The sequence below is a fragment of the Myotis lucifugus genome, unplaced genomic scaffold (genome assembly GCF_000147115.1).
Source record: "Myotis lucifugus unplaced genomic scaffold, Myoluc2.0 scaffold_91, whole genome shotgun sequence".
Taxonomy (NCBI): domain Eukaryota; kingdom Metazoa; phylum Chordata; class Mammalia; order Chiroptera; family Vespertilionidae; genus Myotis; species Myotis lucifugus.
This window is the reverse complement of record NW_005871139.1, coordinates 2,739,098-2,765,479: the sequence shown is the minus strand read 5'-3', so window position 1 is coordinate 2,765,479 and position 26,382 is coordinate 2,739,098. Positions and strand designations below refer to the sequence as shown.

General features: G+C 51.9%; 2 protein-coding genes across 4 annotated transcripts in view; one reads left to right on the top strand and one right to left on the bottom strand.

Annotated features, from left to right (window-relative positions):
- DDX23 (DEAD-box helicase 23) overlaps positions 1–12,074 on the top strand; it is an 18,133-nt gene extending 6,059 nt beyond the window's left edge. The window contains exons 2-17 of the mRNA XM_006091504.3: positions 468–676; positions 1,034–1,138; positions 2,539–2,632; positions 2,741–2,806; positions 3,598–3,736; positions 3,997–4,130; positions 4,264–4,376; positions 5,799–5,942; positions 6,040–6,265; positions 6,560–6,705; positions 7,397–7,574; positions 8,313–8,555; positions 8,980–9,131; positions 9,338–9,446; positions 10,388–10,562; positions 11,200–12,074. Of these exons, the coding sequence (XP_006091566.1) occupies positions 468–676; positions 1,034–1,138; positions 2,539–2,632; positions 2,741–2,806; positions 3,598–3,736; positions 3,997–4,130; positions 4,264–4,376; positions 5,799–5,942; positions 6,040–6,265; positions 6,560–6,705; positions 7,397–7,574; positions 8,313–8,555; positions 8,980–9,131; positions 9,338–9,446; positions 10,388–10,562; positions 11,200–11,423 (2,457 nt within the window). The 3' untranslated portion in view covers positions 11,424–12,074. The remainder of the gene's footprint in view (positions 1–467; positions 677–1,033; positions 1,139–2,538; positions 2,633–2,740; positions 2,807–3,597; positions 3,737–3,996; positions 4,131–4,263; positions 4,377–5,798; positions 5,943–6,039; positions 6,266–6,559; positions 6,706–7,396; positions 7,575–8,312; positions 8,556–8,979; positions 9,132–9,337; positions 9,447–10,387; positions 10,563–11,199) is intronic.
- A 1,072-nt stretch (positions 12,075–13,146) lies between these two features.
- CACNB3 (calcium voltage-gated channel auxiliary subunit beta 3) lies at positions 13,147–26,049 on the bottom strand. 3 transcript variants are annotated; one of them, XM_006091501.3, is made up of 13 exons: positions 25,911–26,049; positions 18,437–18,559; positions 18,095–18,217; positions 17,485–17,600; positions 17,143–17,207; positions 16,911–16,930; positions 16,628–16,708; positions 16,386–16,444; positions 16,112–16,221; positions 15,697–15,848; positions 15,396–15,491; positions 15,129–15,278; positions 13,147–14,501 (listed from the first exon to the last, which is right to left on the bottom strand). In XM_006091501.3, the coding sequence occupies exons 1-13, from the start codon at positions 25,950–25,952 to the stop codon at positions 14,190–14,192; spliced, it is 1,449 nt and encodes a 482-aa protein (XP_006091563.1). In that variant the 5' UTR covers positions 25,953–26,049; the 3' UTR covers positions 13,147–14,189. The 3 variants fall into 3 exon arrangements, with proteins under 3 accessions (XP_006091563.1, XP_006091562.1, XP_023612089.1); XM_006091500.3 differs by lacking the exon at positions 25,911–26,049 and adding an exon at positions 22,622–22,872; XM_023756321.1 differs by lacking the exon at positions 25,911–26,049 and adding an exon at positions 22,181–22,353.
- Between the last annotated feature and the right edge of the window lie 333 nt (positions 26,050–26,382).

Here is a 26,382-nt window from a genome sequence, read left to right as displayed (position 1 = left end):
GGGGGGGGGGGCAATTGGGGGGCAAGCAGGCCAGCGGGGGAGGCAGTTGGGGGTGAGCAGGCCGGCGGTGGGGGGCAGTTGGGGGCAAGCAGGCTGGCAGGCAGGTGAGCGGTAAGGTGCCAGCAGTCCCGGATTAACACTTGGAGTGCGTGTGAATTTCCCGCCAAAATATAAGATGGCTCTGTCTTTTGGTTTTGTTCCATCCACCAAAAGGGTTTCATGCACTGGGCCACTAGTATAGTACAATGAGTGAAAGTGGGCCTCTGGAGTCCACTGCCTGGAACTCTGCCATTTACCACCTGAGTTAAAGACGGCTCCCGCGGAGTACACGCAATTCACGCGAGCCGACTTAACTCGTTTCCCGCACTATATCTGCGTCATAGGGTTGTTTTGAGATTAAGTACTTATCTATAAACAGTTTAGAGTAGTACCCAGTACATAATAAGTACTCCTCTTACCCTTGACAGATGGCAGGAGAGTTGGCTGACAAGAAGGACCGTGATGTGTCACCTTCCAAGGAGGAAAGGAAGCGATCTCGGTCACCTGACAGAGAACGGGATAGAGACCGGGACCGGAAATCTTCCCCTTCTAAAGATAGAAAGCGGCATCGGTCAAGGGATAGGCGTCGAGGGGGCAGCCGGTCTCGCTCCCGTTCCCGGTCCAAGTCTACAGAAAGGTAGAGTAACTTTGTATGTCTGCTATGTGGAAAGGGAGAGTACATTTCAGACTTTGTCATTCCTGGTTCCTCTGATACCTCCAGATTAGGAGGGATCTGTACCTAGAGCCTCATTAGCTCAAAAGGTCCAGAGTTAGTTCATCTGTTCATATAGTCCATGTTCTATCATTGCCATTAATACTTAGCAGTGCAACTCTGAGCTGTAAGATCTTAGAACCCCTCATAACTTCCCCAAGAAACACATTTCTCAATTTGTAACATTTTACTGGGGAGAAAAGATCATGGGACCTTCTTAGGCTGCAGTGAAGCCCGATACTCTGGAAATATCCAGTGATTTCTTAAATTTGTTGTCTTCAGAGACCGACGGCACCGAGAGCGAGATAAGGAGCGGGATCGGAATAAGAAGGACCGCGATCGGGATAAGGATGGGCACAGACGGGACAAGGACCGGAAACGATCCAGGTACCTGAGGGAATGAGAGGGCGCTTGAGGGGAATGCTCCCATCTCCTTCTCTCTGCATCTGAGTTTGGTCAGCTTTGTAAGAAGGTAAATTTTCCTTAGTGGATCCTGTTGGCAGTTACTAAAGAGCTGCCTTTTTAATTTTTATTTGAAAATACATTTTTATTGATTTCAGAGAAGAAGGAAGAGGGAGAGAGAGATAGAAACACCAATAATGAGAGAGAATCATTGATTGGCTGCCTCCTTCATGCCCCACACTGGGGATCAGGCCCACAACCTGGGTATATGTCCTGACCGGGAATTGAACCATGACCTCCTAGTTCATAGGTCGATGTTCAACCACTGAGACACGCTGGTTGGACAGAGCTGTCCTTTTTAGAAGGCATGTGTCTTTAGAACATATAACAGTTAGTGAAGTCACAACTCCTGAGGGTCAGCTTGTTCTTAGAATTTAGAAATGAGTTTGAAAAGGTTACCAGCCTACAAAGCATTCCTTTAGCTCCACTGAACCATTCAGTTTTCTACCCAGGTTATACAGCATGTGTTTTTGGGAATAGCTTAATGCCCTAGTGTCTTTTTTTTTTTTTTTTTAATAAACATTTTTTATTGATTTCAGAGGGGAAGGGAGAGGGAAAGAGAGAAAGAAACATCAATGATGAGAGAGAACCATCGACTGGCTGCCTCCTGCACGCCCCCTACTGGGGATTGAGCCCACAACCTGGGCATGTGCCCTTGACCAGAATTGAACCTGGGACCCTTCAGTCCACAGGCCAACACTCTATCGACTGAGCCAAACTGGCTAGGGCTTCCCTAGTGTCTTGATAGCTTTATTCTGGAAACTTTTTATGCAGAGTTTTTATTTGGCCCCAATATGTACTTAGAATTCAGGGCAAAGGACAGAATTCTTATAACAAAGTTGTTTGAGATCTCTTGAAGATTACACTTTTAGCAGATGTGGGGAAAGGATTGCTATGACTGATAGTAAGGAAAATGAGGAAGGGACATATATAGCAGTGTCTTGGAAGGGTGTATATGGGTGGCTGTATAGACTAAATTCACTGTGAATTATGAAGCAGGATTTTTTTCCTTCAATGTGCAACTGCTATTTGGAGGAAATATTTTGATATCAAAATATTTGGAAATATTTTGAAGTGAAGACCCACTTGCCAGAAGAACTTAGTTTCAGAAAAGGAGATTCAGGTAGATTGGGACCAAGACAGGGCCATCATTGTGTTTCAGAGCAGGCAGAGTGACCATGCCTGCAAAGGAAGCATCCAGTCCTGTGGGTGACCCTGGGTCAGTCTTGCTGAGTCATGGGAAAACTTCCATCCTCTTTTTGGGTGACCTATTCAGGGGCTGGGGTAAGACAGCAATAGACCTTTTCTGTTCTTTTTTCTTAAAGTTTATCTCCTGGACGAGGAAAAGATTTTAAATCTCGGAAAGACAGAGACTCTAAGAAGGATGACGAGGATGAACATGGTGATAAGAAGCCTAAGGCAAGCAAGAGGAAGGGTTTCTCATTTTCCTCTTGAATTCAAGCCCAATTTTGTGATCTTCAAAGGGATAGAGCCTTTATGGACTGAAGTTCTGTGTTTTATCTTCAGGCCCAGCCATTATCCCTAGAGGAACTTCTGGCCAAGAAAAAGGCTGAGGAAGAAGCTGAGGCTAAGGTAAGAACTTGAGGGTCTGTATTAGTTGGCTCGGGCTGCCATAGAAAACACGACAGGCTGGGTCACTCAAACAACAGCAATTTATTTGCTCCCCATTCTGGAGGCCAGTTGTCTGAAATCAAAGAGGCAGCAGGGCTGTTCCTTCTGAAGCCTTTCTCCTTGGTTTGTGGATAAATGTCTTTGTCTTCACACGGTCTTACCTCTGGGCATGCGTATTCCTGGTGTATATGTGTCCAAATTTTTAAAAAATTTATATTTTTAAAAATATATTTTTAAAATAGATTTTTATTGATTTCAGAGAGGAGGGGAGAGGGAGAGAGAGACAGAAACATCGATCAGAGAGAAACATCAATCAGCTGCCTCCTGCACACACCCTGCTGGGGATCGAGCCCACAGCCTGGGCATGTGCCCTGACTGGGAATCAAACCAGTGACCTCCTGGTGCATGGAACGATGCTCAACCAACTGAGTCATACCAGCTGGGGCAATTTTTTCTTTTTCTTTTAAGGACACCAGTCAGATTGAATTAGGACTTACCCTAAGGGCCTCATTTTACCTTCAGTGCCTCTGTAAAGGCCCTATCTCCAAATACAGTCACAATTTGAGGTACTGGGGGTTATGGCTTCCATATATGCATCTTGAGGGGACAAAATTCAGCTCATAACAGGATCCTAAGCTTGTGTTTTTCTTAACAGGTTTAATGCCTGAGCAAATATTTTTGAGCTCCCTGCCATCTCCCAAACATCAGTGGTGTTCTAGCTCCTTTGTTTACAGTTCCCATCTATTTTGTAGCCCAAGTTCCTGTCCAAAGCAGAACGAGAGGCGGAAGCCCTGAAGCGACGGCAGCAGGAGGTGGAAGAGCGGCAGAAGATGCTTGAAGAAGAGAGGAAGAAAAGGAAACAGTTTCAAGACTTGGGCAGGAAAATGTTGGGTTCGTTTTCCTACCCCCTGTGGCCCCCGGATGGAAAGAAATGGGTGGGATGGGGTAGGAAGAGCTAGAAACTTGTTCTATAGTTTGGAAGAGGAAAGGATGGGGGAAGTTTATAAGAAAAGTATCTTTCTGTTATATCCCCCATTTCCCTTGTCTCATAAATCTCCCTTTTTCTCATTTGGTGTCCATTGTCTGGGTCCTGCATGCTCTTTTTTATTTCCACTGAGCTCTTCTGTAGCTTTGCTTTGTTTGGTCTGCAGAAGACCCTCAGGAGCGAGAACGACGGGAACGCAGGGAGAGGATGGAACGGGAGACCAATGGAAATGAGGATGAGGAAGGGCGGCAGAAGATCCGGGAGGAGAAGGATAAGAGCAAGGAACTGCATGCCATTAAGGTGCAGGCCTTGGTTCTGTTTTCACTCCCCCCTCCCCACACACAAATGAGCTTTAATTATTTAGCCATTCTGATCTCTGCATGCGAGCTTTGGGCCTCAAGCTTGATGGGCTCTGTGTTCTGTCTGTGGGCAGGAGCGTTACCTGGGTGGCATTAAGAAGCGGCGCCGAACGAGGCATCTCAATGACCGCAAGTTTGTCTTTGAGTGGGATGCATCTGAGGACACATCTATCGACTATAACCCACTGTGAGTGGCTTCAGGCCTAAACTAGATCTTGTTTTTAAATTACAGTTGACATTCAATATTCTGTTAGTTTCAGGTATATGGCATAGTGGTTGGACATTTATGTAACTTTCAGAGTGATCCCCCCATAAGTCTAGTACCCACCTGAGACCATACATAGTTATTACAATAGTATTGACTATATTTTCTATGTGCTACTTTACATCCCATGACTATTCTGTAACTGCCTATTTGTACTTCTTAATTCTTTCACCTTTTTCACTCATGTTCCCCAACCCCCTTCCATCTGTCCCATCAGTTCTCTGTATCTATGAGTCTATTTCTGTTTTGTTGGTGTATTTATTTTGTTTTTTTAGATTCCACATATAAGTGAAATCATATGGTAGTTGTCTTTCTCTGTCTGACTTATTTCACTTAACACAGTACCCTCTAGGTCCATCCATGGGTTGCAAATGGTAAGACTTTATTCTTTTTTATGGCTGAGTAATATTCCATTGTATATGTGTACCACATTTTCTTTGTTCAATTGTCTATTGATGGACACTTAGGTTGCTTCCATATATTGGCTGTTGTAAATAATGCTGCAGTGAATATAGAGGTGCATGTATCTTTTCCAGTTAAGTGTTTTGGATGTCTTTGGATAAATACTCAGAAGTAGGATTGCTGAGTCATATGTTAGTTTTATTTTTAATTATTTGAGGAACTGCCATACTGTTTTCCATAGTGGCTAGACCAATTTTGTAATCCCACCAACAGTGTACAAGAGTTCCCTTTTGTCTACATTCTCCCCAATACTTGTTACTTTTTGATAATAGGCATTCTGACAAATGTGAGATGATATTGTGGTTTTGATTTGCATCCTGATGATTAGTGATGTTGAGCATCTTTTCATGTGTCTAATGGCCATCTGTATATTCTCTTTGAAGAAGTGTCTATTCAGGTCCTCAGCCCATATTTTTACTCAGATTGTTTGTCTTTTTGGTGTTAAGTTGTATGAGTTCTTTATATATTTATTTATTTTTCAACAACAAACATTTCTTGCAATTCTGAAAGCTGAGAAATCTAACATCAAGGATTCAGGGTATCTAGTGTTTAGTGAGAACAGTATTCTTGATTTGTACATGGCCATCTTCTTACTGTATCTTCACATGGCAGAGAGCCTGAGTTCTTTATATATTTTAGATATTACCCCTTATTAGATGTATTATTAATGAATAACTTCTCCCATTCCGTAGGTTGTCTGTCAGTTGTAGAGAGAAACAATGACTATAGAGATAGGATTAAGATAAGCTGGGATGGGGAAATTGATAAACTAGTATTAACCCAACCCTCTGCGTGAGGAAGGGGAATGTACATATTGGTAGTCTGCCCTTCCCTCCTGCTGCTGTAACAGCTCCTTTTTTTCTTCCTCTGTCCCAATCCCAGGTACAAAGAACGGCACCAGGTGCAGTTGTTGGGGCGAGGCTTCATTGCAGGCATCGACCTAAAGCAGCAGAAACGAGAACAGTCACGTTTCTATGGAGACCTAATGGAGAAGAGGAGGACACTGGAAGAAAAGGAGCAGGAGGAGTGAGTGGTCAGGGCTGGGGTGGTTGGGCACAGCCCAGAGTGTACAGAAAGGAGTTGGGGAAACTGATCCCACTTATTCCTCATGCTCCTGCTCCAGGGCAAGACTCCGCAAACTTCGTAAGAAGGAAGCCAAGCAGCGCTGGGATGATCGTCATTGGTCCCAGAAGAAGTTAGATGAGATGACGGACAGGGACTGGCGGATCTTCCGTGAGGACTACAGCATTACCACCAAAGGTGGCAAGATCCCTAATCCCATCCGATCATGGAAAGACTCTTCTCTGCCCCCACACATCTTGGAGGTCATTGATAAGTGTGGCTACAAGGTGAGGAGGGGCAGATTGGTCAGAAGACCTGGCATGTTCCTATGTTGTAGGGGATACAAACTTTGTGCCTTGACTGTTGGGTGCCTTCTCTGCCAGAGGGCACCAAGGTGATATTGTCTATTACTTCCTGGTGGAAGTATTGGCCTTCGGTGATTGTGTTTCTTCTCAGGTCCCCATTCCTGTGAACTAGGCTTGGTGTCCTCCCATTGTGCTAGCATATGTGCCCACTCTATCGGCAGTAGCCCAGGTAGTATAATTCTGCCTGTACCCATTACTCTCTCTGGGTCACTGCAGGAACCAACACCTATCCAGCGTCAGGCAATTCCCATTGGGCTACAGAATCGTGACATCATTGGTGTGGCTGAGACTGGCAGCGGCAAGACAGCAGCCTTCCTTATTCCGTTGCTGGTCTGGATCACTACTCTTCCCAAAATTGACAGGTAGGGTCATCTGTTACCAGTTGGAGTGGTTTAACTGGGTAGGGATGGTGAAAGTGGCAAATGAGTGTTTGGTTTTCTTTTTTAAATCTTTATTGTTGAAAGTATTCCATATGTCCCCTTTTGCCCCCCATTAATCCCCTCTAGTCCGCCCCCATGGTTTCCTTTCTTTTTTATTGATTTTAGGGAGGAAAGGAGAGGGAGAGATAGAAACATCAGTGATGAGAGAGACTCATTGATTGGCTGCCTCCTGCATGCTCCCTACTGGGGATCAAGCCCGCAGTTCCGGACATGTGCCCTGACTTGGAATCGAAACATGATCTCCTGGTTCATGGGTCGATGTTCAACCACTAAGCAACACTAGCCGAGCTGGAGTCTCTGATTTTTCTTTTTTTAATCTTCAAACATTTAATTTTATTTTTAATCTTTATTGTTGAAAGTATTACATATGTCTCCTTTTTTTCTCCCATTGACTCCTTATAGCTCACCACCGCCCCAGGCCTTCACCACCCTATTGTCTGTGTCCATGGGTTATGCATATTGGAATCTCTGATTTTTAAGGGAGATCATTGCACCCTCTTCCCACCATCCTCTCCATTTCCATAGCTGCTCTTAAGTGTGACTTTGTCTTGCTCCTGTTTGTGGCTGCATGGGAACCAAAGCTCATGAAACTGGGATGCCCCATTTACCACAGGATCGAAGAGTCAGACCAGGGCCCTTATGCTATCATCCTGGCCCCCACCCGTGAGTTGGCTCAGCAGATTGAGGAAGAAACCATCAAGTTTGGGAAGCCACTAGGCATCCGCACTGTGGCTGTCATTGGCGGCATCTCCAGAGAAGACCAGGGCTTCAGGCTGCGCATGGGTTGTGAGGTTTGTTCACCTGGCCAGCAGCCAGCCCACCATTTAGACTGTGCTGTCTTGGGGCTTTTTCTAGTTTCTGCCACAGACATTCAGTCAAATGAAGAAGAGGGCTGGGTTATATAGATGTACTACTGTTATTGAGAACTTATGCACCAGGGATTGTACTGTGCATGTCAGTAATTCTCACAACCATATGAGAGTACAGAGGGGAACGTCCATTATACAGATGCAGCTGAAGCTCTGGTCAATAACTTGTCCAAAGTCACACAGCTGGCAGTGGGCAGAGCTGAGATTCATACCCAAATCCTGTGCCCTTAATCACTGCCAGACCAAGTCATTGACTTTGTGTGTTGCTACCTTTTCAGGCTAGGGAAGGAGAGCTTTTTATAACAAGTCTGATATAGGAATTGAGTTTTCTGCAGACTTCTTAGTGTATTATTTTATATAACCCCCTTCATGATATCTCTTAGTCTCTCTTCCATCTAAGAAAGTTCCTTCTGATTTTGCCTCCTCTGTCTAACCCCTATATCTTATTCAGAGACCCCATTCATTCCTGAAAAAATGCAAGATAGCAACAAGCAATTTTGTGCCAATTCTCAGGAACCTTCACTGCCGAACATAATTAGAGGTTGGGGGTCTAAGTTTCTTAGCACTGGGGTTCTGTTGTCCAAGTGAGTGGGTAGTTCACAGAAGAGAGAAGAAGGGTGTATCTGCTGGGGCTACATATGATTCCACTGTACCCCCTAGATTGTGATTGCTACCCCAGGACGTCTGATTGATGTGCTGGAAAACCGCTATCTGGTGCTGAGCCGCTGTACCTACGTGGTTCTGGATGAGGCAGATAGGATGATTGACATGGGTTTTGAGCCAGACGTCCAGAAGATCCTGGAGCACATGCCTGTCACCAACCAGAAGCCAGACACGGATGAGGCTGAGGACCCTGAGAAGATGTTGGCCAACTTTGAGTCAGGAAAACATAAGTACCGCCAAGTAAGGCTGCTTCCCTGGGTTGGGAAGATTTGGGCAAGTTGGCAGACCTGCTCTAGGGCCCTTCTTGCCTTACATGGGCTCAGAGTACATGTTTCCAAAATGGTGAGGCCTGCCTAGATGCAGTCCTCTGACAGTTGTAGCCATTTAGCTTAACCCTGGAAAAATGATTCCAAACAGTCACGGTACTGTCCACTATAGATGCTAGCCAATGCCCTCAGCCCTTCTTATCATCATGAGATGCCAAGTTCAGGTACTAAGGAAAGAAGTGGGAAGGCAAAGGACACTATTTCCTAAGGTGGTGGCTATGAAAGTTTACACCATGGTTTATTTTAGATTCTTCAGCCTGGGCTGTACTGCCTGTGGCGATGGTAGGATATGTGATTGTATCTTCCTGGGCCCAAGGCTGAGTGTCCTGTTTTCCTAGACGGTCATGTTCACGGCCACCATGCCCCCAGCCGTGGAGCGTCTGGCCCGGAGCTATCTTCGGCGACCTGCTGTGGTGTACATCGGCTCTGCAGGCAAGCCCCATGAACGTGTGGAACAGAAGGTCTTCCTCATGTCAGAGTCAGAGAAGAGGTATGGGGACAGCTGAGCCAGGGGAAACGGGGTGGAGAAGGGGCCTTTTCAGTGGGAGTGGTGGCTGAAGGGCGATTGTTCTGCCTTGTTTTCTTGTTCAGTGCCATGGGCATTGAAGAGCCTGGAATTGGTGTTTGTAGATCAGGGTTGGGCATTTCACTTGAGTAGGAGGTAGTGTGCATCTCATTTTTCTCCTCTTCTCCCAGGAAAAAGCTGCTGGCAATCTTGGAGCAAGGCTTTGACCCACCCATCATCATTTTCGTCAACCAGAAGAAGGGCTGTGATGTTTTGGCCAAATCCCTGGAGAAGATGGGGGTGTGTCTGGCGGGGGAGGGCAAAGTCCCGTCTCTTTGGTGTTACTTTCTGAAATTAGAGGGCCCTTCCTAGGCTCCTGCTCTCAATTTCCACCCATTTTTCAATTTCTCCAGTATTGAACAAGTCCGGGCCAGAGGGAAAAGGGAGGTGTGATGGAGATAGGAGGACTAAGACTGTCCATTCCAGTAGTGCCTGCCAGAGCTCCCTGGGTCTTCCTCCAGGCGGGCTTGGGCCAGCGAGAGTTATTTATTTTTCAAATATATTTTTATTGATTTCAGAGAGGAAGGGAGAAGGAGAGAAACATCAATGATGCGAGATAATCATTGATTGGCTGCCTCCTGCCCACCCCCTACTGGGGATGGAGCCTACAACCTGGGCATTTACTCTGACCGGGAATCAAACCGTGACCTCCTGGTTTATAGGTCGGCACTCAATCACTGAGCTACACTGGCCCAGCTAGGGAGAGGTTTTGAGACACGTATTCTGGCAGGGTCTGAGGATGTGGAATAGGATGGGTCAGAGGTGGTTGTGTTTATGAATGTTTGGGAGGGGATAGTGTGGTCAGGAGGGTCAGTAGATCAATGTCTTGATCCTCAGTGTTTAAACTTCCTTAAACTTCTTGGTCTCTGCTTTCTACCCTCATCTTTCACCCTCATCCTCTCTACTTCTAATCTGTGTGGCTTCATATCTCACCCCTGATTTTACCTTTGACCTTGCCCTGGTGCTCTCTGCCATGCCACATCCTGTTCTCTCCCACCCATTCTTCAGCTCACCTGTACTCTCCTTCTTTCAATTGCATTCATTCTTTCTCCTGCCTCCTTTCCCTTTTCCTTCTACCTGCTGCTCTCTGAAACCCTCTCTCTCTGTCCCTACTCCCTTTTAACTTCTGTATCTTTCCATGATTCCATTGCACTTTCTTCACCTCACCATTCTCCCAACAGTACAATGCTTGTACATTGCATGGTGGAAAAGGCCAGGAGCAGCGAGAATTTGCACTGTCTAACCTCAAGGCTGGGGCCAAGGACATTTTGGTGGCTACAGATGTGGCAGGTCGTGGTATCGACATCCAAGATGTGTCTATGGTGGTCAACTATGATATGGCCAAAAACATTGAAGGTAAGTGAGGAAGTGGCTGCAGTCTGGGGGAGGGGAGACTCCTTGTCTCATTCCCCTTTAGTCGGGTGCTGCTGCCGTCTCTCACAGCTGTCTCTCAAATGGCGTGTCCCAGTGAGAAGAGCTCCTACTCTTTTATTTTAAGATTTTAAATTGATTTTTAGAGAGGAGGGGGGTACGGAGAAACATTGATTGAGAATGAAACATCAGTTGGCTGCCTTCTGCATGCCCCCTACCTGGGATTGAGCCTGCAACCCGGGCATGTGCCCTGACCAGGAATGGAACCAGCAACCTTTTGGTGAATGGAATGACACCCAACCAACTGAGCCACACTGGTCAGGGCGAGCTCCTACTCTATCTCATGTGGGCGTGTTGTCCCAGTACCTGGGGGTAGCACACTGTGTTTGGGGTGTGGAAGATAATGGGACTTGGCCCCTCAGTCTTAGTGTGGTAGGATGACCCCATCAGTAGTAGTTGTGGGGAGAACACGGTGGGTACTGCAGGTTCAAGTAGTATGAGCTCTGTTCCTGCCTGTGGAGGTGTGGGGAGGACCATGCCTTTAGAAGTAGAGGCTTCAGACACTGCTCACGAGGGCATCTGGCCTGGTTCCCTGAGTAACGTTCCTCTCCCCCTTCCCCAGATTATATCCACCGCATTGGCCGCACGGGACGAGCAGGCAAGAGTGGTGTGGCCATCACCTTCCTCACCAAAGAGGACTCTGCTGTGTTCTATGAGCTGAAGCAAGCCATCCTGGAGAGCCCGGTGTCTTCCTGCCCCCCAGAGCTAGCCAACCACCCAGATGCCCAGCACAAACCAGGCACCATCCTCACCAAGAAGCGCCGGGAAGAGACCATCTTTGCCTGACACAGCACTCTTCCCACCGGCTCCAAGGCAGGCTCTGAAGCCTGTTCTTCAGGACCCTCACATCTCCCTTTCCAGGTCCTCACTCTTATGGGGGCTTAGGAAAAATTCAGACTGCTTGGCTAGACCCTCAGGTTTGAAGGCCTGAGCGTGGGCTGCAAAGGAGGGAAGCTGCTGCAGGAGATGGGGAGAACAAATTACCACAGGTTTGCGCCCAGCTCTGCCCCTCTGGCTGACTTGGGGATTGCCAGTGTCAGGGGCAGCCAATGGCTTTGCCTCCCAGGCTGCTGGGAGGGTTTCTTCGCACAGACTTGACACTTCGCACAGCATAAGCTGCAGCAACATTGTTGCCCTAGAACCAGGGGATCGCACTGTGAGGATTATGAACCTTGGACTCTTATTGTCATTTTGATAGCATTTGCCCTTTTGGATTATAAAACAAGGTGAGAGCCTTGTTTAGAGCTGTGCACGGCCCCTGTGCCAAGGGGTGCTGTGCACCCCAGGCATCCCTCAACCAGGGAAGTTTTTTAGATGTGGGTCAGGGTGAGCCGGCTGTGTCCATCTTGAAGTCACTGAGTAAAATTTCTGTTTTCTATTCTCTGAAAAGGTGAGTTTGTATGTTCTGAGAATAAATACATGAATATTAAGGCTGTATCTAGTTCTAGCTAACTTCCTCTCCCAGGGGCTCCCTGGTACCACAGAAGACAGACTTGGGAGATGAAAGAAAATCACATCTGTAGCAGAGCCTAGGACAGTGATGGCGAACCTTTTGAGCTCGGCGTGTCAGCATTTTGAAAAACCCTAACTTAACTCTGGTGCCGTGTCATATATAGAAATTTTTGGATATTTGCAACCATAGTAAAACAAATATTTATATTTTTGATATTTCATATATTTAAATGCCATTTAACAAAGAAAAATCAACCAAAAAAATGAGTTCGCGTGTCGCCTCTGACACGCGTGTCATAGGTTCGCCATCACTGGCCTAGGATCTCAGCTGATAGTCAAAGTCTACAGGAGGCACGTTGGGGTTGGAAAAGCCATGACGGCAGTATCCTCATGCATCTTTCCTCCCCTTCTCTAGCCTCACTAAATGTGTGGCTCTGGCCTGGATAGCCCCTAGGGAGCTTTCCACAGGGTGAGAAAGGAAAGCAGTTGTGAAACTGGCAGGTGAGGCACAATGGGACCACTCTCGTCCCCTGATGCTGTGTGCCTGACACCCAGCTTTCAGTCTCTTTGCTTGTGGCTCCCCAGTTGCTGAGCTCACTGCTCATGGGAGGGGGTGGCGGTGGGCACCAGGAGCCTCAAGGAGTGATGAGTTAGGTTGTAAAAAGAGGGCTGCAGGGCCTGGGTCCTCCCCCAGTACCATCTTACTCCTCTGTTCTTCCTTACTCTAAAATTGTTGGGCAAATACATGGCGTTTAGGTTGTAACTATAGGGCCTGAGGCAGGGACAGTGTAGGCTGAGTGGCCTCTTCCCCACCTCCCAAAACAAGTCCTTTCTGTGCTGCTGAATGTTTCCCTCCAGCACCTGGGCCTGGGAGCATAGTTGGGGGAGAGGGGAGGGCTGGGAACACAGTTTCTTCCCAGCTCTCCTTTTCCCCTTCCCACTCAGTGGGTCCTCTGTGAGAGAAAGGAGGCCAGGACATTTCTTTGCCTTCTCTCGACTTGGGCCACACAATGAGGAACCGGCCACCTGAGCCGGCAGACAGAACAGGAGCCCAAAGGACTGTGCATGGTGTTTATTAGTGATGACAGTGAGGTGGGTCAGGGTCTTGTGGAGCATGCTCTGTAGGTCACACACTAGAGCCATAAGGCAAGGGTAGCCGGGTAGACGGGGCCTCTGAGGGCTGTCCACTATGTCCCGTCTCTCCCCACTTAACCGGAACATAACAAGCGGCAGCTATGAATGAGGGAATAAAGTTTGGGGCCCATGTCCGCCGGGAGGCACGAGGGCCAAGAACAGAAATGACAGGATGCAAGAGCGAAAGGATGAGGGGGGCAAGGAGGCCCCCAAAGCTGTTCCATACGGTCTCTGCTACACATGCCCTCCCTTCCCAAAGCCTCAACTCGGGTCAGCTCCCGACCACCATTTGGCTTGACTATGCTCCTGTCCCTGGTCCCGTCAGATGTTAGGAAGATTCCTGGCAGGGTGAGGAGAGCCCTTCCATTCCAGGAAGGCCTCTGGCCCCAGCCCAGCCAGCCTGCTACTCCAGCCTTGTAGGTAGATGCCTCCCCAGCTGATGGATGGGAGTGCCACCCTGTTGGGCTTTGATTGTCTCTTTTCTCGAGTGGCAGTGAGGTGAGTGGAGGTCCTCAGACCCCAAAGCACAAAGCCTGAATCCTCTGACTGTTGGGACTTGTGTCTGCTCAGGAGCCTTGTTTGTTCCTCATGTCATGTTGCCCACACCCCAGCCTCTTGTCACTTTGAGGGGGCGTCCCTTCCCTGAGTCTGGTGGGAAGGTCCCTGCTAAGGGGATCCTGGCCTGAGGGCACTGCCCAGTGGGGCAGCTTCTTGTGCAGGAGGAGAGGAAGGTGCCAGGGTTGCAGCACACACAGCTAGTACCTGGAATGGGAGCCTAGGGGGGTCACTGCCCAGGAGGTAAGGGGGACCCTGCTTTTCCCAGAACCTTAGGATCACAGGCAGCCCTGGAGCTGGGCAGGGGGTTGTGAGGGGCTGAGCCTAGTGCCAGTCTAATGCCAACCTGCCTGGAGTGGGTGCCCCAGCCAGCTGTGCCTGTGCCTGCCAGGGTAGGACAGCAGGAGGCGGTCAGTAGCTATCCTTGGGCCAGGGCCGGTTGCGTTGCCAGTTCCGCTCATTGTGATTGTTCTCCGAGTCCTGGACGAGGAGTCGGTCTTGGGGGTCATGCCCATTAGCACTAGGCAGCCCAGAGGTGTGTTGGCGGTGAGGCTGGTACAGGTCCTGGTAGGCGTCTGCATAGTCCTCCAGGTGGCGGGAGCTACGCTGCGAGGATCCTGTCCAGGCTTGGCGGGAGCTCTCGCTGGCCTCATCTGAGGGCATCAAGCTGTCCCGCTCAAGGGGTGAGTGTTCTTCGCCACGCTCCGCCAGCAGCTGCTGGTTCTGGGGGCAACACACCAGCTCTAAGTGAGGCAGTACAGACCTCGCCCCCCTCAACCCTCCATTCCTGGGTAGAGGAACTAGTGCAAGGGAGGGAAGCATACTGGCTTATTCTTCCTCTTCAGATATGGAAAACTGGAGCTTTTGACTCCAGCAAAATTCAGACTCTGCCTTCAAGACAGACCAGAGAGCCCTCACCAGTTTGGCTCAGTGGATAGGGCGCCGGCCCATGGACTGAAGGGTCCCAGGTTCGATTCCAGTCAAGGGCATGTAGCTTGGTTGCATGCTGGCCCTGGTGCGGGAGGCAACCAATCGATGTGTCTCTCTCACATCGATGTTTCTCTGTCTCTCCCTCTCCCCCTCCCTTACACTCTCTCTAAAAATCAATGGAAAAATATCCTCCAGTGAGGATTAAAAAAAATAGCAAAGTTTGAGAGTATGTTTCTTTTGAGCCTTAGAAAAGTAACCTCTGATTACCCATCGTATTGATGTATTCCCTCTCTCATCAGGGAGTTCCTTTGTCCATCTGCCCTAGCTCAAACTGGAGGCCAAGGACAAGCCTCTGGGCAGGGAGGGGGCATTGCTTTGGCTGGCTTAGCCTAAACATCAGTGCCAACTGGAAATGATTACCTGAAGTCCAGGGATGGCACCGGGAGGACCCAGAAGTCCAGGGCTGGGGGCTGGGTGGTGGGTGGCACGCCAGTAAACCTCCAGGTACTCAGCCAGGTGCTCACAGGCATCCTCCAGCTGGTTCTCATCCAAAATCACATCAAATGACTCCTGGGGAAAGGGGGAATGTTGGCTTCCTCTAAGCAGCAGTCCCCGCCCCATCTCCATCACTGCCCCAGCCCTAGAAAAGCAAGAGTGGGCACAGGAGCAGCTGCCCCAGGCACTCACTGGTGGGCACTGAACCAGCTTATCATATGCCATCATCTGCACAGTCAGGTGCTTCATCTGTGACTTCCCTCGGGAGCGGATGAGACGCTGGAGTACCTGAGGGGAAAGGGCAGAGTGAGGCCTGGAGTCTCGGGGAGCCCTGGGCAGAGCTGGGCCTAGAAGGAACTGGGCATGTCCCCCACTTGTGATTTGGCAACAGGAAAATGGAACTCAGGAGCCCTGGGGCAGGGGCCGAGCTAAGCTGTGATGCATTCTAGGAGGGCAGCCCTGGGGGCCTCCCCCACCTCTGCTGCTGACTTACCTTCGGTGAGGATACTTTGACAAACACGATGATGGGGGCCAGTGAGGTCTTGGCCAGCTGTGCTGGGTGGTTGATGGTGTCAGCATCCAACACTACCAGCTGCAGGGATTTGGCCAGCTCAAAAATGCGCTCAATCTCACTCTGTACTTCAGCTATAGAGGGAGCAAGTGAGCCACAGTGTTCACCGGCGGCTCCCCCCACTTCCTCCAGTGGGGCTAGGGGGCCTCCCCAATGATGGAGGGAGAGGGCGTTCATCAAGGCCTGGGCAGGCAGAAGAATAGGGGACTGAGGAGACTGGGGTGTGTTCTTGCCAATCTTGGGGCAGGCAGAGGAAGAGTTGGGAAAGAAAAAGGTAGGAGGAAAGTTCTCAGGAAGGCCTGCATGAGCAGAGAAGCAGGAGCTGGGGACTTCTCACCAATGCTGGAGCGGGCGGAGGAACGCTCAATGATGGTCCTCTTGCCAGGATTGTTGAGCACAGAGCGCTTTGCCAGCGAGAGGTCCGCTGTGACTCGGGTGATGGAGATCCTGGGGTGGCAGTGGAGAATCACAGCTCACTTCTAAATTTCAAGCTCTAGGCCCCTCCTTACACAGGACCTCCCAATTCCTAACTTTCCCTTTAGAAAAGACCTTGCTATAGACATACGTTAGGAGGCAATGATTTCTCTGGTTCTCAGGCCAGAGCAGCTTACCTGCCATCAAACCTATGTTTGAGGAAGTCAAAGAGAGCCTTCTGCATCATGTCTGTGACCTGGTGGGAGAGATGAGGGGAACGGAATGGAACTGGCTGAGGGCCTTCTTGGAGAAGGGCAGCGTCAGCAGGCATGGCCCTGGAGCCCATCCCCTCCACACACGGGCCCCTCCCATTGTCCCTGGGGCCTTCCCATGGCAGGCTTGGCAGAGGTGATCTTTGGGGTCAAGGACTTCCTCTCACCTCATAACCTTTCAGAGAGGGTCCCACCAGCACCACAGGCCGCATGGAGGGCACCACATCATATGGGGGAACATGTTCTGCCTGCAGAATTGACGTGAGGTCAAGCAAAGCCAAGGCCTGCTGGCCTGCCCTATGCCTGACTGGTGTGGGACCAGTTCAGAAGTTCTGGGCTCCCTCCCTCCCTGTCCTGCTGCCCCTCCACAATGACTGCCCAGAAGCCTGTTCCTACAGCCATGAGCCATGAGCCATGAGCCCCCAAGCCCAGGTCCCTTCCTTGACTCACCTGTTTTTGCTTCTGCTTGGCTTTTTGGAAAAGGAAATAAAAGATTAACGTTGGTGAAAGGGGAAAAGGCCCTGGGGGCATGTATTCCCTTCCCCAGGGGAGACACTGGGCTTCTGCCAGCTCTTCTGACCCCTCCCCAACCCCGCCCACACAGTTCACCTGGGGAAAAATCTCCCTGCCCCGTGTCCTGGTGACCCACCTACCCAGGATAGGTGGGCTGTGGGGAGGCTACCTAGAGATGGAGGAGGGGAGCGTCGGTTGCCAATGTCACTCAGGCTGGAAGGGTTTCCGGATCTCCTGAAAGGAGAAAGGAAGGTCAGTAAGCGCCTATGTTCCACATTATTGAACAGTTGTATACATTTCCTTGTATCTTAGCTAGTGAGGGAGGCGTGACATGTGCATTTGTGTGTGCATGCGTGCATATTTGTGCAGTGTAAATGTGTATAGGTGGGAATGAGTGTGTGTATTTTAGGGGGGTGGGATATGTATGCATGTGTAGTAAAGTGGACTCCGGGTAAAGTGCCCATGTTGAGAGGGGCAGGGAATGTTTATTGAGTCACAGCCCTGCTCTCACCTGGCCTTCTGCTCCTGCTTGAGCCGGATGCTCTCCAGGCGCTGCGGGCTGGGGATGAAGGCGATGTCCCCGCCCTCTTTCACTAGCCGGCCGATCCACCAATCATTGCTGTACTTCTGGGCGTGGGATGGAGCGGAAAGGGGAGGTGAGGGAGGAGGCACAGGCCTCAGTTCTGGCTCTCCAGCTTGAGGGGCCAGGGAGGTATTCACAGAGCTGGTCTGACCAAGGCAGCATAAGGGGTGAAGGGTTGGGGCGGGGGGGGGGGGAGGGGGGGATGAGGAGAAGGTGCCAGAGGGAAGGGCAGCCAGGTTTGAGCCACCCAAGATTTTAGTGTGATGCATCATAGCTGTCACCTGCAGGGGACCTAAGAGGCAGCTAATCTAACTGCTGACTACACATGTGAAGACTGAGGCCCAAGCCAGATCTCAGAAGTATGGAGACCCTGAGGATTGTTGGGTTTTTGGATATAAGGGGTGCATAGGTGTGTGTTAAGGATAAAGCTGAGGAGTTCGGGGACTTGTTTATAGACTGAGGATTAAACTAAGAGGATAGGAACTGGGGCAAGAGGAGGGAAATTAAATGGCTTCTATTTGGGGGTGTGGGTGGTCACCTCTTTAATGTGCAGAAAATCTTTGGCCTCAAAGTTGACTCCAGAGCCCTGGACTGGGCACTCCTCGTCCAGTACACCACAGTAGCTGACATTGGTCCTCACAGCAAATGCCACAGGTTTGTGCTAGAGAATTTGGCCATCAGTGCCAATGAGGGGAGCCTCAGAGCACCCTTCCAGTCCCACTGCCCCATCAACAGAGGGTGGGGGCCCCATTCTACCCATCACATACACACAACCTTTCACACTCACGTACATCCTGCCCACTGACCGCTAGGGACGTAGGACCGAGTACAAGCTTCCACCCAGCCTGGCCTGTTCTGCCCCCAGCTCACAAGCAGATACCTTGGCTCTCTCCAGCTGCTGCTGGGCCTGGCTCTCCACTTCCCGCCGGGCACTCTCCCGGTCCTCCTCCAGGGAGACGTCTGAGTCCAGAGATGGGCGGCTGGTATAGGAGTCAGCTGAACCCTGGCATGGGGGAGAGGCTGTGATCCCTGGGCTCAAGGGGCACCCTCGGAACCCTATGGCAGTGCCCCCACAAACCCCAGCCTCTCCCTGTCCACAGAGGTGGCTGGGCTCCAACAGTCCCTCCAATTTCCCTGAAAAGGGCCCCAGTATATCTGGGGCTGCAGGAGTGCCACCCAATCCATATGTGCTAAGATCTGCCCCCTCCCCCGAAGCCTATTAATACTGCAGCTTTGAATAGAGCCTTCACTTCCCTCCTTCCTCCCTTTCCTCCCCTCCACCACGTCCTCCTCCAAGGCAGAGGGAAGGAAGATGTCTTGAAGATGATATATTGAAGATAATTCTGAATCCAGGCGACCCAGCCCTCTTGTTCACATCAGCCTGCAAAGCCACCTAGACGTTACCGCTTTAAAATGACTGGCAGATGAACAGCCAGTTGGGAACAGTCAGGAGCTGCTGGTTGGTACGACACTGTTCCTGAGAGTCAGGATACAGCCGTCCACCCCTTAGATCTCATCTCCCCGAGTCCCTATCCTTCCAGGGTGAAGAGGACACAGAGCTGCCAACTCCTGGGAGTTTCTTCCTCTCTACTCTCCCTATCCCCACTTTCCTCTCACACATGCTGGGGCAACTGGCCAGGTGTGGGCAGCAAACAAGACACAGACTGGCCCGGCCGGTGTGTCTCAGTGGTTTAGCATCGAACTATGAACTAGGAGGTCACGGTCTGGGCACATGCTGGGTTGTGGGCTCAATCCCCAGTGTGGGGCATGCAGGAGGCAGCTGATCAATGATTCTCTTTCATCGATGTTTCTCTCTCTTCCTTCCTCTCTGAAATCAATAAAAAATGTTTAAAAAAAAAAGGACACAGACTAAAGGCAACACAAAGCTATCTCATGAGCCTGTGAGGCTGAGCCACGCCCACAACCTGGCTGATAGCTCCCAGCTCACCCCCAAGGGGATATCAGCCAGGAGGAAGGCCATGTTGGTGCCAGCCAACCCAGTGGAGGAGCAGGACCCTGGGGATGTAGGGAGGGGGTCATTGGTAACCTGAGCCAGGGGAGTGTCTGAGTCTTATCCACAGTAAGAGTCTTTGTGCAATGAGGATGCGTTTGGAGGGTTGCAGAGCTCACCTTCAAGGCCGTGAGGAAGATGCACAAATGAACAAGAGAAACTGGGCCTTAGGACAGGAGGACAGAGGTCAGGATGTCTGGGTTTACCCCCAGTTTAGGGTAAAGGGAATCTTTCGTTTTCTGCCCCAGTTTCCCCTCTTTATGATCAGAGACCTGCAGCGGTACTTCCATCAATTCTGAGGTGCAGGTGGCAGAGATAAGGTAGGAGCCTAGATAAGGAGTCCATGTGGGAATGTGTGTGTGAGTACGGAAGGGAGTTTAGGATATTCTCGGACTGAGGAACATTCCTTCAAGCCCGCAGTGCATGACTCCCTACAGAAGGCAGCAGAGGCCAGACTCTCAGTGGGGAAGACAAACTGCTGTCCGCCATGCCCTCTGCTCCAGCCCCTCCATGGGCAAGAGGGCCGGTCAGCTTGATGTCAGCCCAGGCCCTAGGGCCTAAGCTAAGTCAATGTTGTGGCAGACAACATGCAGATAGCACAGTGGGGGAAAGTCTCTCATTTTACAGAGGAGTAGAGTCTGCCTGCTGTTTCCCATCTCTCTTGAGAACAAAATGAGGCTGGCGTGGCAGTTGGATAAAGAGGGGCTGAGCCCCAGGAAGAACCTTTACATGGTCAGTAGAGAGGGGGACCTCCTTCCAGGGGTCTTAGATACAGAATGTACCTCAGTGGGAGACGGTTGCGTGCAGGGAATAGGGCCCAGCGGGCTGGGAGGCAGGAGGCAAGGCAGGATGACCACTCACTTTGATAAGCACCTTTCAGATGCCTCCTAGATGCCCAGACCTGTGCTGAGAGGAGTCTAACCTTTAGCCTCCGCTCTCCAGTTTCTCAGCCCAATTTAATCATCAGAATATCCCTGCCTGGAGCATCTGGATGACCTGACCTCTTGCCCTAGGATGGGAATGACAGGATCTCTCCCTAAATGTTTAATGAATTGGGCTCAGAATGAAACCCCCTCTCCTTATTCCCAAGTCCTCAGAACTCACCTACCTCTCATGCTCTGGTCTCACTTAGGGAAGCCAGGATGCCTTTGCCAAAGCCTTATCTGGGGTCTTGCCTCCCTTACCCCATTATGCCATAACAGCCAGAGGCCCAGTACTTCGGAGCTGCCAGGAGTTGGCACAGTGCCCTAGTGGTGCCCCCCTTGCCTGGTGAGTGTGTGGGCAGGCTGCAGCTCCACTCTTGCCTGGCACGGGGGAAGGAGAGGAGGGAGATGAGCCGGTGGATTTATTTAGAGCCTGATCTCCCTCCTACTGCTTCAGAGGGGGCCCGAGAGAGAGCAAGGAGCCAGGCAAGAGAAAGGAAAGTGGAGGAGGGTGATCCAGGGACCAGAGAGGGGTGGGGCAAGTGATGGGTTAGCAGACTGCTCCCAACACCATCCACATGTCAGTCTTTACCTTACAGCAGCTCTTGCCTTCTCACTAGGGATGGGAAGAACCTTCTAGGGTAGCGGTTCTCAACCTTCTGGCCCTTTAAATACAGTTCCTCATGTTGTGACCCAACCATAAAATTATTTTCGTTGCTACTTCGTAACTGTAATGTTGCTACTGTTATGAATCGTAATGTAAATATCTGATATGCAGGATGGTCTTAGGCGACCCCTGTGAAAGGGTCATTTGACCGCCAAAGGGGTCGTGACCCACAGGTTGAGAACCGCTGTTCTAGGGCCTTCCAGCCCTACAGGGAGGTTTCTTCTTAAGCTCACCTTGGCCCCCTGGGCCATGCCAACTGTCTCTTCAACCATCGTAAATAGGTGTCCACCAGAGCCTTGAAAATCATCTGTTCCTGCTGCCATGTAATTAGCCCTAGAGGCCCAGCGGGGAATTTGGCCCAGCAGGAGCCCAGCCCCAGAAAAGGACTGATAGCTGCCCACTGTGAGCCCTAACACTCATCTATCCTGGGTTTGGCAGCAAGTGATGAAAGAAGACTCCAGCACTCCACACTCCACTTTCAACCCTGGAGTGCTCTACCTTTCACACCTATGGGACCCCTTCCCACCATTTAGCGGTCCTCTCCTTGCGTGATGTTTGAGAGAAGGGACTGCGAAGCTAACTGCTCCCCGTCCTTGCCCCCTCTTTCCAGGCACTCTTCCTTCTCTCTGAGCTCCGGGAATCACTGCCTAATGAGCTGATTTGTCTCAGTGGGTCAGGAGATAAAAGCAAAGAGGAGAATTAAATATTTATCGGTTGCCTGATTCTCTGAGCAAAGAGCTTCCTCTCCATCCCCAGGCCCTCAGCTCCTCTGGCTTCACCTCCAACCTCCATGCTGAGCAGGAGTTCAGGATGCCCGCAGCTCTGAGGACACCCCGGCAGGAGGCATGGGCGGGAGGGGGTCAGTCAGCCGGCCCACCCATGTGCTGGGGGCCCAGTTTCCAGCCTAGAAGAGAAGCTGGGCTGGAGGGAGGGTGAGGAGGTGAGGCAAGCTCAGGCTGCCCAGGAGAAGGGGTCATGGAGATCTTCAAGTTTTGTGATCTTCCTGTCCGAAGAGGCTGGTACCTGATCCTCTGCTGTTCTCCCAGGCTCCCTGAATTTGTCCTTTACAGGAGGCACCGGTCTGGACTGTCCCCCTGGGAACCGAGAGACCCCGCTTCTCCTGTAGCGGTTGTGTTCAGACCCCACACATCCTCCTTCGGGAGCTCCAGACACTGTGTGTGCCATGTCTAAAGCCCCTTTCCCCTCTACCTTTCTTCCTGAGCTTTGGAAACACCTGCTCGAGTCTTTCCCCCACACTACCCGCTCCCTGCACACAACGCTGCTCGGCCTGGGACTGGGGAGCCCCTGACATGAAAATCCATCTTCCCACTTTTCTGGAGCGCCCCCGACATGCCCTGCCCCGCTCCTGGGACGTCTGTTCGAAGTACTGAACCGGGAGAAGGGTCCAAGGCAGAGGAGGCGTCACCCAACTTCCCCGCCCCCACCCTCGCCGTGGGCACTCACCGCCTCCGAGTCCTCAAACCCGGGCACGTAGGAGTCGTCATACATGGGGGAGTCCGGGTGGGGGAGCGAGCGGCGCCGGGGGCGGAGGCAGCCCCGAGGCAGGGGCGAGGACCGCGGGCCGCGCCCGAGAGATGCCTCTGAGCCCCGCAGCCCTGCGGACGGCAGCGCCGAGCGAGGGAGCGCGAAGGAGGGAGCGCGCCGCGAAGCCCAGCTGCTCGGAGCTCAGATCACCGCTCCCCCCACCCCACCCCCCAAACCCTGCCGGTGCCACCCCAAGCGCCGCCGTGGAATCGGGCGCCGGCTCCTAAAACAATAGCGCCCGCCCACCTGACCCCCCTCCCCGGGACCTGGCGGGGGTGGCGGCGGGGGCGCCGCCTCCCGGGAGCCCGAAACCCGGCCGGGAGAGGGAGCGCCCGGAGCCGGGACCCGGGAGGGAGGTGGGTCCCCCCGGCACCTTATGGGCCCGAGGGGCAACCGGGGAGGAAGGGGTGGAGAGACTGCGGGCGGGCGGATCCAGGCTGGGAGGAGGCGGAGCGAGGAGAGATGCGGAGACAGAGACGCTCGGCAACCCAGGAAATACTCCGCCGGGAAACAAAGGGCTGGGGCGGGGGAGGGGAGGGCGCGGGGCGGGGGGAGGCCAGACCTGAGACGAGAAGGCGAGAGCTGGTTACGGGGAGGCGGGAAATAGAGAGAGAGAGAGAGAGAGAGAGAGAGAGAGAGAGAGAGAGAAAGGAAGGATTAGAGACAGAGGGGAGAAGGGGGAGACGGGAAAATGGGGAGACAGAAGAGGCGGGGCGGGAGCGGGCGGCGGAGGGGGAGGGGCCCCAGGTGAGCGGGCTGCGCTTAGGTGCCCAGGCGGTTCCAGAGACGCCGAGAGCGAACCCCGCAATGGTAGTGAGGAGGAATGGGTTTGGCGGCTCCAGGTCAATGCCATGAAAGTACCCCCCCCCCCCCAGGGGCTCGAACCCCTCACCTCTGGGACCCGGCAACAAAGGGCCGTGTCGCCCATCCCGCGCTTAGGGGAGGTTTTGGGTCTGGCAGCCCCACACCTGTTGCGCAGGCAGATTTCATCCTAGTCTGGCCAAGATGGGGGATCCCTTCCTCACTTCCTTGCCAAGGACTGTGCCAGGCATTGCCAAAGTATCCGTGGGAACTGGGGCAGGCAGGGGCTGTTTTAGGTGAGCCTACATCGATGAGAAAGAAACCCGAGGGTGGAGATGGGAATTGTGGCTGGGATAGAAGGTGGGATCCTGGCCACGCTGGGGTGTGTGGGGGGAAGGGCAAGTCTCCCCAGAATTACTAGCTTAAGGCCAGATTCCCTCCTTAGCAAGATTATGCGGGTGGGGTGGCTGGTATCCTGGTTGGAGCCACATGGACCACTCTGCACCAGACTGTCTCCTTCAAAGGAGCACTGAGATTGGAGGTTAGAAACCGAACAGCAGCCTTTATTTTGAGCACTTCCCCAGAGATCCACCCATTTGATTTCCTCCATCTCCTGAGCAAAAGTATTCCTTTGAATTTTGATTGCCTACCTTCCCTCCACCCCCACTCACCCAAAGCACTGGGTGAGGTGGACAGAGGCTTACACCTGGAGGGCCCGAGCTCAGCCTTTCTCCATTCCCAGTTTCTCACCCCAGGAGGGTGACTCAAGAATCTGCTGGTCCCTTTACCTTCCAGGGCTACAGGGAAATTAGAAAACCAAAATCTGAAAGGGTTTGATGGGATCTATGGGAGAAAGCACTGTGCATGGAAGAGAAAGACCACCCAAACCAACGGGCTTCCCACTTATGTGACTCTTTCTGAGAAGGGGCCTTATCTTAAGATCATCTTTACTCTGCCTGTAGCCTGTCTAGCCCTGAGTGGTGCAGTCCAGCCCTGCCCAGCCTCTTCCTCCTGCTGGATTTGGCAAACAATGTTGTCGGATCCCCTATGGCTGAGGGGATCCATCACTACTGGGGTGGTGGGGGGCAGTACACTTTCACAGTTCCCTCTTCATCCAGTACAATTTGGAGGTTAATATAGTGAATTCTTCTGTATTGGACGTTCCCAGACACTCTGTCTTCTCGCTTTTGTGCCTTCTCCTAGTTCTTCAGTATTCCTATATCCTCCTCTTTCATTCTCTGCCTTTCAATCCTTTCTGTTCTTCCAGAGGGCAGAAAGGAGGCATGAAGTGTGAAAAAATATGACCCTCAAGGTGCTCCTGGGAGATAACTCTAATAAAGAAGACAGCTGCTGAGGCATCTGCTTCTCTCCCAACCCCCAGTCTCTTCCCCAGACCTCCCTTTTTGGGATTCTCCCTACCACCAGGGGGTCCTGATAACAGTTGTTCTGCCATCAACCTCATTCCTTCCCCATACACCTTGCGGTCTTCATCCCCTTCTGGGACGATGGTGTCTAAGGCTGCGTCTGAAGCGTAAGTTGCCATGCCAACCACCCCCAGGAGATAGATTCAACTTCCCCTTACCTGGGCCACTCCCCTGGGTCTTGTAGGAGGAGATTCAGAGCCCCCCTCTCTCTCCCTTATCTTTTAGTTGCTACTCAAGGTCGCCCTCCCCCCATTTCTCACCTCAGCCACATCTGCTTATTCCAGTTCTGATGCCTGTCCTGTGATAAGACATGTGCCTGTCATTGTCCATGTCACCCCAAGCCCTTTCTTTTCCATGATTGCATGTAAGGGGAGAGAGTTGAGGGGAAAAAAAAAAAAGGATTTCTGGAGAGGCTTCTTCCTGCCCTCCTCTTTCTAAGGAAAGAGCTGCTAGACTGGCAGCTGGCAGGCACCCAAGGCATAGAAGCAAGACATAGGGGGCGAAATCCAAATAACCAGGTTTGGGAGTTGGAGTTCTCGGGGAGCCTCCAGGATACCTAGCTTCTCCTGTAAGTACACCAGGAAGCTGGGCAGATCCCAACCCCTGAGCATTGAATGGGGAAACTGAGGCAGGCACCAGGACCTGGGGAAATCCTCCTCAGCAGTCTTTAAGAGCCGGACCCAGCCAAAGCCCCCAGCATTCTAGCTGTCCCCAGGGGACCCAGGGAGGGGCACGAAGCCCTCCTTTCCCCCCATTTTCTAGCCCCTTTCCTGCCTCCCCAGGCAGCCATCCCTTCTCATTCCTGTTCATGTGCTTGGAAGCGGCCAGCTCCGGCCACTCCCTTCTTTCTTACTGCCTCTTCCACTCTAAGCCTCGTCTCTGATCTCCCTCCCCATCACTGCAATTTCCCCCTAATTGGAGCCCACTTCTTGGCTCGGAGTGGGGCTTCCCTCCCACCCACTGGGGAGGGGCCCCGCGTTTACCTCATTCAGCAGGAAGGTTGCACTGGAGTCAGAAAAAGACATAGACCGGGCCAGCGGCCTCTCCCCCTCCCCCGGGCCAGGGGCTCCGAGGCGGGAGCTGGACCCGGCTGCGGCTCTGCACGCGGGCTCCCCGCCTGCACGCCTGGCCTCGCCCTACGCCCTACGCCCGCCTGGCTCCGCCGCCGGCTCCCTTCCCTCTCTCCGGGTTCCCTCCCCCTTTTCTCCTCCCTCCCTCCCTCCTTCCTTCTCCCGTTCTCGCCTTGCCTTCTCTAGTCACTCTCGCCCTCTCCCGTCGCCTTTCAGTCCTGTTCTCTCCATTTCAGTCTCTTCCTTCTCTTTACGGTCCCTGTTTATCAGGGTGCCTCCCACTGTCCTTCCATCCACATCGTCCCTCCTCCGCCCCCCCTACCCCCATCTCTTCCTGTCCCCTCCCCAGAAGAGGGACTGGAGCTCCCGCCGCCACAGGCAGAAG